Source organism: Magnolia sinica, chromosome 1 (genome assembly GCF_029962835.1).
Source record: "Magnolia sinica isolate HGM2019 chromosome 1, MsV1, whole genome shotgun sequence".
Classification (NCBI taxonomy): Eukaryota; Viridiplantae; Streptophyta; class Magnoliopsida; order Magnoliales; family Magnoliaceae; genus Magnolia; species Magnolia sinica.
Genome location: NC_080573.1, coordinates 100,801,833 through 100,815,456, shown reverse-complemented (window position 1 = coordinate 100,815,456; position 13,624 = coordinate 100,801,833). Strand labels below are relative to the sequence as shown.

General features: G+C 40.7%; 1 protein-coding gene across 1 annotated transcript; it reads right to left on the bottom strand.

Annotated features, from left to right (window-relative positions):
• Window positions 1–10,065: 10,065 nt before the first annotated feature.
• Window positions 10,066–10,856, bottom strand: LOC131253810 (germin-like protein 9-3). Its single transcript, XM_058254975.1, has one exon. The coding sequence runs from the start codon at window positions 10,787–10,789 to the stop codon at window positions 10,163–10,165; it is 627 nt and encodes a 208-aa protein (XP_058110958.1). The 5' UTR covers window positions 10,790–10,856; the 3' UTR covers window positions 10,066–10,162.
• Between the last annotated feature and the right edge of the window lie 2,768 nt (window positions 10,857–13,624).

Here is a 13,624-nt window from a genome sequence, read left to right as displayed (position 1 = left end):
TCTTTTAGCAGCTTGTCCTCCCTCTGAGTGATTGTGAGAAGATGAATTGATTGCTTTTTTAATCTTTCCCGCTGATGAAATATGTGACGAAGGCCTTGCTAAGTTGAGAGAAATAGCTGATAAACTTTGCTTTTAATTGCATGTACCATTTTTTGTGTAGTCCTCAACAAAGTAAGAGAGAAGACTCGACACATAACCAAGCTCGACACGTCGTGAAGCTCCATCCATACCCTGAACAATTCCAAATGCTCAGTCGGATTGTCAAACCCGAACCAGGGGCAATTTGCGGTATTCAAAATTTGGGCGGGGAGTCAGGCACCCATAATATCATCAATAAATGGCGGCTTGATCTCCTCCAGCATAGCCTCGAAGGAGGTCGGTATTTGGGTGCAGTAGGCTTAACGGATATTACTAATTTGACCTCGCAGTTTCATAACTTTTGCCTTTTAGGGGCCCTCGTTCTTGGCTATTGCCTCAGGAGCCTTTCCACCCCTCTTCTTCTCCAACATGTGACACAAGTTAGAGTTGTCGGGAGTGGCAGTTTTCGAGGTGTGGGAGGGCGCATGGCTCGACTTCCTATGATGTTGCTTGGTTCTGTGCAAGTTGACCGGTGCTTAAAGTGGTGTAGAGACCTTGGTGGCTGCCAATGCATCTATCCCTTGGTCAGGAGGTGGGTTTTGTTTCTCCAATATCTCCATTATGTAGTTAATATTATTGGTCAAGGCTTCGACTTGAAGTTCCAGAGAGATGAGTCGACCTTCCTATGTACGTGTCCCCTACACAGGGCTTGCGGGGGTAGAATCAACCTAGAGTTGGGAAGGAGGATCTCCTTGGTCCACGGACTGTTCCGCTAGCGTAGTAGCAGTTGCAGTAATGGTGGTCAGAGCTCTGTTGCTTCCTTTCACCATTGTAGAACCTTGATGAGATGGGAACGTCTTTGATGTCATTCCAACAGACGGCGCCAACTGTTGATGTAGAAATCTGGTCGATCCTGCCTCACCACCAGTTAGCCGGAGGACCTGCAATTTATTGAAAAATAAGAGAAGACATTGGGGGCATCGGTTAAGGCCAAGGACCCTCTAATGCCTAAGTCAAGTAGTTTCATAGGAGGAGTAGAAGACTTGAGATATTTGTTGTGTGTACCTTTACTCATGGAAGCGGGTGTATTTATAGAATTTTGGGGGGCAGCGGTGTATATAGCAATGCCTTTCTATGATGAATGCGTATTGTGGAAGGGATCTTCTTTCGAATGCATTGTGGTAATCTCCTTGAGATCCATGGCAAAGATCTCGGAAAGATCTTCTTCAGATAAGATCTCTGAGTAGTCGGTATCCGAGGAGGTCTGGGTAGATGGCTGATGCTGACCTCCAGGATGGCTGGGTTGAGATCTTACAGACTGAATTGAACTGTCAACCATGATAGAGAATAGTACATACCGGGTTGAAGTGTTGATCATGAACGAGGCTCTTCTTTAAGGCCGAGGTTGGTATCTGAGGCTGAAGTTGGCACCCGAGGCCAAGGTCGGCATTCAGGATCGAAGTTAGTAACTAAGGTTGAGGTTGATATCTGAGGTCGACCTCTAAGGTAGGAAACTGAGGTCGAGGTCGAAGTAATCCATAGTCATTGAGCCTAGCTGCTTGGCTCATCTGTCTCATACATTTGGTCAGTCCATTTTTACCCATAACACATGCATTAGCCAATCCATTAATATTATTCCAATTCACATCCAACATATTTAGAAAACTAGAATACCACAATTATATTAAGAGTTAAGTAAGCAAGATTAAGTGACTTATCGCCAGTGTCTAATAATCCAAAATCAGGGTTCGCCACTAAATATCAGTTATAAATTATCAATTCCAAAGGTACAATCATAATGCATAAGATTTCAAATCAACATAGTAAGAGTCATTAACTACCAATTGGTAGGCTCTCATCAATTGCTCACTGGTTACTATGGGAGACTCATCGCCTAGCATAGGTCGATAGCTCAGGCATAGTGTCACATACCACCATCCCCAGTTCATGAGTATTTTTATAAAGGATTATATATCAATTTCACACTAAAGGTTATAAATTGTGACTGTAAATCAAATTGGAATGATGATATGTTAGATACAAGGTAGTATGTGGCAACAATTAATCTATTTCAAAAAAATAAATGACCAATTCTAAGTAGACTTATTCGGTGGATCAAGTAAACGTAAGTCCTTGGACTAGGATCAAGGTTATTGGTTAGTTGATAGAAAACTGAGTAAAGTCTCTTACGAGAACCTCCGACAGAAGTGTATACTAAGTCCTTATGTAGGTTGTAAAGGTTATATGTGAACCTTAATATTTAAAACCGCCGATAGTGAAATCTAGTAAACTCAGGGAGAATGCGTGCACTGGGAGTGGAGTAGGGAAGCCAAACCACTATACATGCACGTGTTTGGGATTGTTATTTGAACACTTATTAAATTATGCTTATGTGATTGATTAGTGAGTTATGTATGCATGATTAAATGAATGCTAGGAGTTAATAATTAACACATCCCCCACACACACATGTACACTATCATTTATACACTAGTTGCTTGAATTACACATCTATTGTAGTATATGTGATTTAATCCTTTATTGGCTTGGAAGCCTTAGAGTTAATTGTCCTACTTTGTTTAAATTGACATATTAGTTTAAGTAAGAAATTATGTGTTAATTGACAAAAAACTTATTTGATCCTAATCACCCTCCCTCTTGGACATAGCCATTAATTCCTTAGCTCTGCCAACCTTCCACGCGTATCCATGGTATCCTATTCCATGTGTAATTTCATAGTCAACATTTACTATTGTGCTGATGCCCACCCAAGAATATGAAAGATTCCTTAGTACTTTGGAACCCATACGCTATTATATTTTTTTGAAACTTTACGAGTTGTTTTTTTTTTAAAGAAAAAGAAAAGGCCCTATATGGGGAACAACATTCTATGAGGATTTTATTACAAAATTTTTTTGAAGATTTTTCTAGGACAATTTTATGAAACTCAATCTAATTTCAAAAGGGAAATTGACCGTACTCACCTCGAAGTTTGGGCAAATTACCTAAAACGTTACGACACTCCATATATTCCCAGAAGGGCCTTCTGATAGCTTTTAAACTTTGTTTCAGATGAAAATGCCCCTGACCTTGGTTCAGGACTTGTACGGTCCTGGAGTGAAGCAGAAGTCACCTGTTGTTCCAACCCCCGAGAAACGGAAGGATCGGCTACTCCCCGGGACACCGGCTAATGGCTGATGCTCAGCGCCATGTGGGCCCCACCACCACGTACGTGTATCATCCATGCCGTCCATATATTTCTATAGATCATTTTATGATAGGAGACTAAAAATGAGCATAATCCAATCATGGTGGGCCCTGGGCGCGATTTCACGTACGTGTTTTGTATTCATATCATCTCTCTTCAACGTCACTTCTCGTAAAGAAGCATAATCCTCCTTGAGGTGCTTTATTTCTACTACAAAATCATTAATCCACTTCAATTCACCCTTTATTCCTTGCACTTTAGTGGCAAGAAAATCAATCCGCTTATTAAATTTCCTTGTTGCAGATTTTTTTTTTAAATCTTTCAATTCATTCTCAAACTGGGCAGATTTCCCATCAAGCTCAATTGTATTTTTCATTTCCAAGAGGGAGGCTGTAAGATTAGCCTCAGCTTTATTTCTTACGTCATCCTCCATTGTCTCTACCGTGGGTGCTGACCATAGAGCCTTGTCCTTCGTATGAATGTCATTATCAGTTATACTCCTGACAACCTCGCTTTCTGCTTCTTTGATCGTTGGTTGAAGCTCTAGAGCTAGCACCACTTGTAAGAGCATAATTGATTTATTAATTATAAACATACTGCATGATTCAAATTACAATACTAATTGAATAAATCTTACCGGCACAGCTGTGAAGATGACGGATATGGTTTCATATCTGCCTATTTTCTTCTGACCCCAGTTTAGTATTCGAGGAATCCTTGTAGGCAGTCTTCTAACAGCCCACCTACGGTCACCAGTGGGTTGAGGGAACCACTCGTAGGCCCAAATCTGTATAAAAACAATTATCATGTATTACATATTGGTTGACATGTATGGAGGAAAAAGGAAAAAATTTGAACTCAAAGTATGAATCAGGACAAGAATGACGTACTTGTAGGGCAAACACGCATCGGCATATGTTGTATGATTTGGGGTACAGGCTAGTTGCCCTTTCCCCCAGAATAGTGTCAGACGCAGCATTAACCCCATTCTTCAAATAATCATACCCCACACTATCCTAGGGGTAGTTATTAAAATAATCTAAGTCAACAACCATGTCGATAAACATATCAACACAATTATTCTTTTACGGAGATCCAACCAATAGACTCTCAACGCAAATTATTAGAGCCAGCTTCACCGCGTCTATATGTTCGTCTTTATCGATGAGTGACAAATAGGCTTCTTTTAGTTTTTGTTTATTAACACCCCCTGCTCTCAAGTAAGTCTCCCTAATGCCTTTTCCTGCCTCTGCTCTTCCAGCCTCGGCACGACCGCCACCATCTATCCTAAGTGGTCCAAACTTAAGACCCATTATTAGCGCAAAATCGAGCTTTATAAATTTTATCTTGGTGCTCTGAATATCAAATTTCAGATCTTCAACATGCCTTTGCATCAGGCAATGCATGATCTGAGACTGTGCCGTCCATTCGGCCAGTGAAAAGTCAAGCAGAAATCCAAAACAGGTGTCTTTAAATAGTTTCTTTCTATCAGGTTTCTTCTCCATATCTTCAACCAAGACTTTTAGAAAACTGACGAACCACTTGGGGGAGACCTGTACCTTTTCAAAGTTTAAGCATGTGGTCGTGATTGGCTTGTTTTGACCTACATTCTAATATAGTCGTGGATTGTTAATCAATAATAAGATGGTCTTGCAAAATCTAACATGGGTCGTAATTGTAATACACAGTGGATCGGGGTTGTAATCCATGAAGAGTCGTGTTTATCATGAGTTCTAAAGGACCGTGGTTATCATGCTACATGGCTCGTTGTTGTCACGCCGGATCATAATTGTCATCTATGTTGGGTAGTGGTTGACGGTCGTACTACACAGTTCATCGATGTCATCTATGTGCTTGTCAACAACGATCCATTAGGCAAACCAACCACAATCGCAACAATGATCATGGTTGTCATGGCATAAAGATCGTTGTTGTCATCTACGTTGAATCGTGGTTCATAGCCACGACCCACATAACATGTTATCCACGATCCACATTGTCTGTCAACCACGATCCATATTGCGAGAAACCATGATCATGACCATGATCGTTGTTGTCATGCCATATATATCGTTGATGTCATCTGCATTGACTCGTGGTTCATAGCCACGACCCACATAACATGTGGGGCACGATACACTAACACTGTCAACCACGATCCATTCGGCATATCGACACCGATCAGAACAACGTTCGTGATTGTCATGCTATACATATCATTATAGTCATATACATTGGGTCGTGGTTCACAGTCACGACCAACATAACATAATAACCACCATACACTGTCCCTATTAACCATTACCTTGCTTTGTCATTTATATTGACTGAGCTGCACTAAACATGTAGATGTACTCGTTGAGTGGTGATGGAGGGGCCCAGTGAAGAAGATTCAAAACCAATGAAAAAATAAGGTTGGGGATAAAAAGTAAAGGGATCCTAGAGAAGAAGCTCCAATATATAGTCGGCGTTTGGTATAGGCACAAGCGGTTAATGTTCTACGTTTGGAATGGTAAGTGTCCATAAAAGCGTTCGTTGATGTTCTACATTTGAAATCGTAAGTGTCCGTAGAAGCGTCCATTGATGTTCTTCGATTGGAATCGTAAGCGTCCGTAAAAGTATCCATTGATGTTCTGCGTTTGGAATCATAATTGTTCGTAAAAGCGTCCATTGATGTTCTGCAATTGGAATCGTAAGCATTCGTAAAAGCGTCCGTTGATGTTCTGCGTTTGGAATCGTAAGTATCCGTAAAAGCGTCCATTGATGTTCTGTGATTGGAATCGTAAGCGTCCATAAAAGCGTCCACTGATGTTCTGCGTTTGGAATCGTAAGTGTCAGTAAAAGTGTTCGTTAATGTTCTGCGTTTGGAATCGTAAGTGTTCGTAAAAGCATCTATAAGCGTCTAAGATATAGTCGGTGTTCCGTAAGTCACATTGAACTACAAATATTCTCTGATCCGCACTGTCTATTCTATTCGTAACATCAAGAAACAGAATTACCCAAAGAATGGTTAATATATTCGAATCCAATTGACTGCAACAGTTTCAACCAATAACTTTCCATAAAAGCTCATAATCTTTCATCTTCACGCGGTGTGAGGTACTAATGGCTTGATACGTGTCACTAAAAATATTTTCAAAGGAATCCATCATCCACGAACAATTCCAAAGGATTAGATTCGATTTATGATGGGCCATAGACTTGAACCAGATGATCGATGATTGATGTTTTGCGTTTGGAATCGTAAGCGAACTTCCCGCCTATAGCACGCCATCTTTAGTGTTTGTAAATGCGACATATTAATTCAGTACAAACTAAGATATATGGGGTCCACAGTGATATATAAATGTCATATAAACTGACCATTGTATGTAATGTATATATATAAAGGCATATCATAAAAATAAGTTTTATCAGGTGGATGTACGACCCATGTAGTTCTCAACGCCTTCTAACCGTTTATTTTGGTGTGATCAACTATGCGATATATACAATAATGAAAACCACGACATATATCGTCATGTCAACTACGACCCATCGAACATTGACACCATGACCCATATAACATAATCACCACGGTACAGAGTTGTGGGCCAAAGACTTGGGCTTCAAAGTGGATATGGTGAAGCCTTTCATTGTCACAACTTTATCAAAGTCATCTCCATCTTACACAATGACAAACACGACCCCTCGTAGATGACAACCACGATCCTTCACGTTGGCAGAGGATCGTTGTTGACTCTTTCTGTTTCTTTTTTGTGGTTTTCATGTAAAATGGATTGTGGTTGTTCTGATATATGGATCGTGGTTGTCAAAGTTACATGGGTCGTGGTGTCGGTCTCATTTGGGTCTTGGTTTTCATGTTTTATGTCTCGTTGTTGTCGTATTATGCAGAGCGTTGTTGTTATGTCATATGGATCGTGGTTTTCATGTTTTATGGATCGTGGTTGTCGTGTTTTATGGATCGTTATTGTCATGTTACAAAATATCGAGTTCATTTGCCTGGAAGCTAGAATAGGTCATTTCACATCAGCCTGGAATATGGATCATAGTTGTAATGTTGTATAGGTCGTGATTGCCATGAAATATGGATCCTATATGTCATGTTATACGGGTCGTGGTTGTCGTGTTGCATGGAATGTGCTTGACGATTACATGCGTCGTAGTTGTTATATTTGTAATGGATCGTGGTTATCATCTATACCAGATCGATGTTGACAACCACGACACTGAGTAAAGTACGATCGATTAACATGACAACCACGATCCATATATCACAAAAACCACGACCTATGTTATGTACACTATTTCGATCTTTGGGTTCGTGGTTCATATGCATAAAGGCTCTTGATTATCATCCACATTGGGTCGTGTTTACCATGATACATGGGTCCCCACTGTCATTGTATATGGGTCAGGGTTGTGAGGTTGTATAGGTAGTGGTTGTCATGATACATGGACCCTGGATGATATGTGGGTCGTTGTTGTCATGTTATATGGGTCGTGGTATACGTTAATCATTGGTTGAAGTTCATATGGGTCGTGGCTGTCATGTTAAATAGGTCGTGGTCACAGTTGTAATGGATCGTGGCTGTCGTCCTTGTTGATTCAGTGTTGACAACCATGACCCTAATGAGAAACACAACCCATATAACATTTCAATCACGATCCTTTTATCATGATAACCACGACCCATTGTTAAGTTCACGTTTTTCTATATAGGTCATGGTTCAAACGCACAATAGATCGTGGTTAGCATCCACATTGGAAAGTGGTTAACATGCACCAAAGTTCATGAATCAATAAGTATATTATAAATCACATTACCTTATCACAAGCAATAAAAGAGAAATTAAACAACAAGTCATCATTAGCCTCGGCCTCCTCCTCAGCCAGTAGGGATGAAAGTGCTTTAACGCCGATTGTCACCTATTCGTTTGCATCTCTAGTATCTGGGTGTTGACCTATCTTCTGGCTGTGATGTAATTCGAACCTTTTTGGGTCTCCCATTAGATCTTCTAATTTTTGGAGCCTTCATATTCTCACATAAAACCTTCACTTCGTCTGAAATGTCCCTTTATGTCTTCTCAAGCATTGTATAAATTGACTGCATGTACAATTCATTTCTCTTAGATTCACTACATCAGTCATTCCCTGTGTGCGGTCACTTGGAACTCATCTGCTGAAATTGCAACACATTCTGCCTTTCGCACTTCCGAGTTCCATCACCGTACACAACTTTAATTATCAAATCGAATTCAACCGACGCAATCTTCGTAATCTTATGGTAATAAAGCACACTGGGTCGTAATCTTATTGTAATGAAGCACACTGGAGACTGGTTGTTGTACATGTTGGGTCGTGGTAATGAAGAACATTGGGTCGTAGTTATATCCAACGCCATATCCCTAACGAGCACGATCCATATAACATCACAACCGCGGTCGTGACAAGTGGTAGCCACGATCCAAATACCGTCATAAACATGATGCCGTGGTTGTCTACCATCTAATGGTGGAGGTTTGATTAAAGTGTGCCCTACGTTACACTCCCTTTGACGTGACCACCAAAGAACCCTCGGCTTCTCAACTCTGTCCTTCCTTTACCTTGGTAAATGCCTACCTACAGTTGAAACAAAATAAAATACTAACCTCGTAGTCGAAGAAGCTTTAAAACGCGAGAAGCGAAGAGGAGAAACAACGTCGCTCTCTGGCTGTTGGTCCTTGGATCTTGGCTTCTCTAGATAAATAAAAGAAGAAGGAGAAGAGGGTCTTTCAAATGTACATGAGTGCGACATTTGCCCCTTCCGAAGCTCATGGTGCTGGTGATCGGTGGTCTGTGGGCCCCACCATGATGTATGTGCTTTGTCCATATCGTTCATCCAGTTTAAAATATCATTTTATGGCTTTAACGGAAAAATGAGAGTTATATAACTCTCCGGTGGACCGCACTGTGGAAAAATTATAATTATTGGATATCCACCATTAAAATCCTCCTAGGGCCCACCGTGATTAGGTTATGCTCGTTTTTGGTCTCTTATCATAAAATGATCTGTAGAAATATATGGACGACATGGATGAAACACGTACATAGTGGTGGGGCTCACATAGCGCCGAGCACAAGCCATTGGCCGGTGTCACAGGGAGTAGCTGATCCGTCCGTTTCTTGGGGGTTGGAACAACTGGTGACTTCTGCTTCACTACAGGACCGTACAAGTCCCGAACCAAGGTCAAGGGCATTTTCGACCGAAACAAAGTCCAAAAGCTGTCAGAAGGCCCTTCTAGGAATATACGGAGTGTCGTAGCGTTCTAGGTAATTTTTCCAAACTTCGAGGCAAGTACGGTCAATTTCCCTAAGCATTTCTACTCCCACTCGCGAAAGAAGTACGGGCACTTCAAGTGATGGAATATTCCAAAACAAAAGTAGGTCCAAAACGTGATTTGGGTAGTGGAAGTATGCATGGGACGTTGAGTCTGACGAAAAAGGAGACAAAATGCTCACGTGGTGAGGCAAGATATGGGCAGTGGCTGGCAAGGACCGTCAACCAAGGTAAAACCAGAAAATCTATCTAGAGGTCCCATGCCAAGCCTTTGGCTTAAGAGCTTCCATCCTGAGGTATAATATTATTTTAGATGCATGGTCTTGAGCTAGTGTGACTTGGTTACGCCTGCGGACTGTTCCACTCACCAAAAAAAAAAAAAAAAATCTTCTCAAACAATGATCTAAACTTGAACACAAAAAATAGGCAGTGATTGACAAATCAATCTGAATAACAAACAACCAATGTTCGAATACAATGAGCCTACATAAATAGAAAATCGAAAGGAATTATTATTTTCTTATTCAAAACAACGTACGATCTAATTCTTCAAATCTTTAAGCCTTGGATGCAAGTCCAGCCTTGATCTTCTGAACCGTGGCGTCGTCGGTCTTGAAAGATTTCACAAGGATATCATCATCGATGCCTGTGGCGAAGACAGTGCCAGGAACTGACACTGTTCCAGCATTCGCACTTCCAAAGGACGAGATAGCAAGCGCCGGATCTTGACCGTCACGATTGTATTGGTAGTGTATGAGTCCCTTAGGGAATACAAACATGTCGCCTGGCTGGAGGGTCTGAGTGTAAAGTTTGTTAGTCGTGTCGACAAACCCCACCTCCAGGGACCCATCCAAGAGTAACAAGAGCTCGGCAGAGCGGGGGTGGGTGTGAAGGGGGTTTACTGACCCGGCCGGGTATTGTAGAACTGCAAACGAGACGCTCTGACCATTGAGGGCTGGGAACTCGGCCATGCTTGCTTTCGTGACCTTAAACGTGGTGGGTGGGTCCACATCTACAAGCACCCGGAAGCCGGTGTAGGTGAAGAAGTTACTGCCTACTATGGTAACATTTGCGGGGATTAAGAAGTCGGAAATGATATCCGGGTCTCCAGCATTCAACGTTTGGGAAATGGCTAGGATTAGTACCACTAGGAAGGAGCCTTGCTTGAGTGTGTGAAAGGCCATGGTACACAATGTTGGTGTTTGTGTTTTAACACAAATCTAATGGAAATGGGATTTATAACCTACGTAGGAATTGTTTAGGGGTTGTTTCGGTTTTGATGAGTTGTAGTCATAGTACAAAACGGTATTTATAGGAAGGATTAGAGGGTTAATGAAGAGAATTTCTATTATTCAGGCCTATGTAGGCCGGCAACAATCGATGGAAATTAGAAGATTAGTTGTGCCTTGTCATGTCTCTTTCACAACAATGTTGATTAGGAAGATACGCTGAACTTTCAAGGTGAGAAGGGAAAGCTCTAGTCCTTTCGTAGTTCTCCTTGATTTTATCATTTTCTAAAGTTTGAGAATGCTACAGTATTCTCAGAGAACAATAGGTTATAATACTCCTAGTTACGTCTGGCCACTTGGACGGTCCAATCGTTCCATGTGAACTCTCTATTAGGTCCAGAACACATTTTATGGGCTACTATGAAAAAAAAATAAAATAAAATTTGCACTGCGCAGCTGAACTATTCCAGCCATGATTTGTTCTTATTTTTTTAGCTATTCGTTTTCCAATCCATAGAGGGGATGGTCACGATTGGCTAACAAAAGAGAATATTTAGAATGATAAGCAATCTATGGTAACCCCAACATCTACAATGATCAAATTTTTGTTTGGACCTATTTCTGTGTAAATGATCTTGACCGACCATATTATAAGCCAATGGTCAGATAGTAATCGATAGTCAGATTGGTGTGATATATATATATATATATATATATATATATATATATATATATATATATATATATATATGTCCTAAGAAATCTGTGTTGGACCCAATTTCCAGTTGCTAGATCCATCGACTGTGTTATCTAAGTGTCCCAACCTGATCCTGCCCACTTAAGATTCGCCAGACCCAAGCATAATCCCAATTGTAATTGGGTTGGTGGACTCCTTAACCCAGCATGACTATACATGATTTAAGAATGGAATATAGGGCTAAAGGTATACCAGCCCAATCTAATTAGTGGATATGCACAAACATACTGAGGGATCGTGGAAGCACACAAAGATAAATCTAGGATAGCAATCCAAAAGCACCAAGCAAACACAAAGAGAATACATGGATTTTAACGTGGAAAAACCCTTTCGGGAAAAAACCATGGCACAAAGCGACAGATGATCACAATGAAAGCAGAAATTACAAAGAGAAAGCTTACTCGATTCAAACAACCTCAAATCTCACCCTTGCTACACCCCCTTTGAAACCCTAAGATGATTTAAAAACCCTTAGAATACCTCTCAATCCTGTTTACATCCATATATATAGCCTTAGAAAGAATCCCAAACGAAATCGGAAACAAATCTCATAAATTCGCAGTTTTTCATAAAATCTGCACAGAATCTGTTGATGATATCGAAGACCTATTGATAGCGTCGAAAATAATCTGTCTATGCTATTAAACACTTATAGATGGCATCAAACTAACACCTTAACTGTCCAGAGACAAAACATATTCAAAAATTCTCGATGGCAACGAACACTTATCGATGGCATCGAAAAAAGTGCCCAGTTAGTCTAACAACTAACTAAAGAAAATCTAGAAGACATCGATGAGATCGAGAACTGTTCGATGCCAACAAAGGTGACATCGAACAAGCGGTCGATAGCATCAATGGACCATGTATTTGACTCGATTTAAGACATCAAATACAACAATCTCCACCATGTCTTCAATCATCAAACGTGTAACTTCTTGTCCTCTCCACTTATCTCTGCTTTACATCATAGCTCCATCAATGCTTCTCGTGTATACTCCGTCCTCCTTTTACGCCATCGCCAAGCCTAGAGAAGTTGCACAGAACTTGAACTTCTTTGTAGGAACGACCTTGGTGAGCATGTCTGTCGGATTCACGCTGGTGTGAATCTTCTCCAGAGTCACACCTCCTTCTTCAAGAAAAAATTGGATAAAGTGGTGGCGAACATTAATGTGTTTAGTACGAGAGTGATAAACATAATTTTTATCCAAATTTATGGTGTTTTCGCTGTCATAATTTACCGGCACGGCCTCCTACTGAAGCCCCAACTGATTTATCATGCCTCTCAACCAAACACATTCCTTAAACACTTCCATCACTACCATATATTCTACTTCTGTTGTGGAAAGACCCACCACAGTTTAAAGCTTCGACATCCAACTGATTGCTCCACCCGCTAGTACAAACGAGTAACCTGAAGTCAATTTTTTGAAATCCACATTACCTGTGTAGTTTAAATCCACATACCCTACCAACTTTGCTCCTATCTTCTCAAAAGTTATGATGTAGTCTTTTGTACCTTGAATGTATCGAAGTAGTCATTTCACCGCTTCTCAATGTTGCTTGTCGGGGTTTGACATGTATCTGCTCATAACACCGACTACCTATGAAATCTCTGGTCTCGTACGGACCATGACAAATATGAAACTACCAACCACATTCGAATAAGGCACATAAGACATATCCTGCTTTTCCTCATCTATTTTGGGACATTGTTCTTAGGAAAGATTGAATTGAGCCACGTGGGGAAAGCTCACTGGCTTTGCATGGTCCATCCCATACTTAATCAACACCCTCTCAAGGTATTTTGTCTGTGATAAATAAAGCATGTTCCTTTTCCTATCTCTATGAATATCTATGGCGAGAACCCTCTTTGCAACCCCCTGATCTTTTATTTTGAATGTCCTTGATAAATGAGTCTTCAGTATGTCGATTTCAAACATATCATGGCTGACGATCAATATATCATCAACATACAATACTAGGATGATGAATTTACCATCACTTAAGATCTTATAATAGACACAATGATC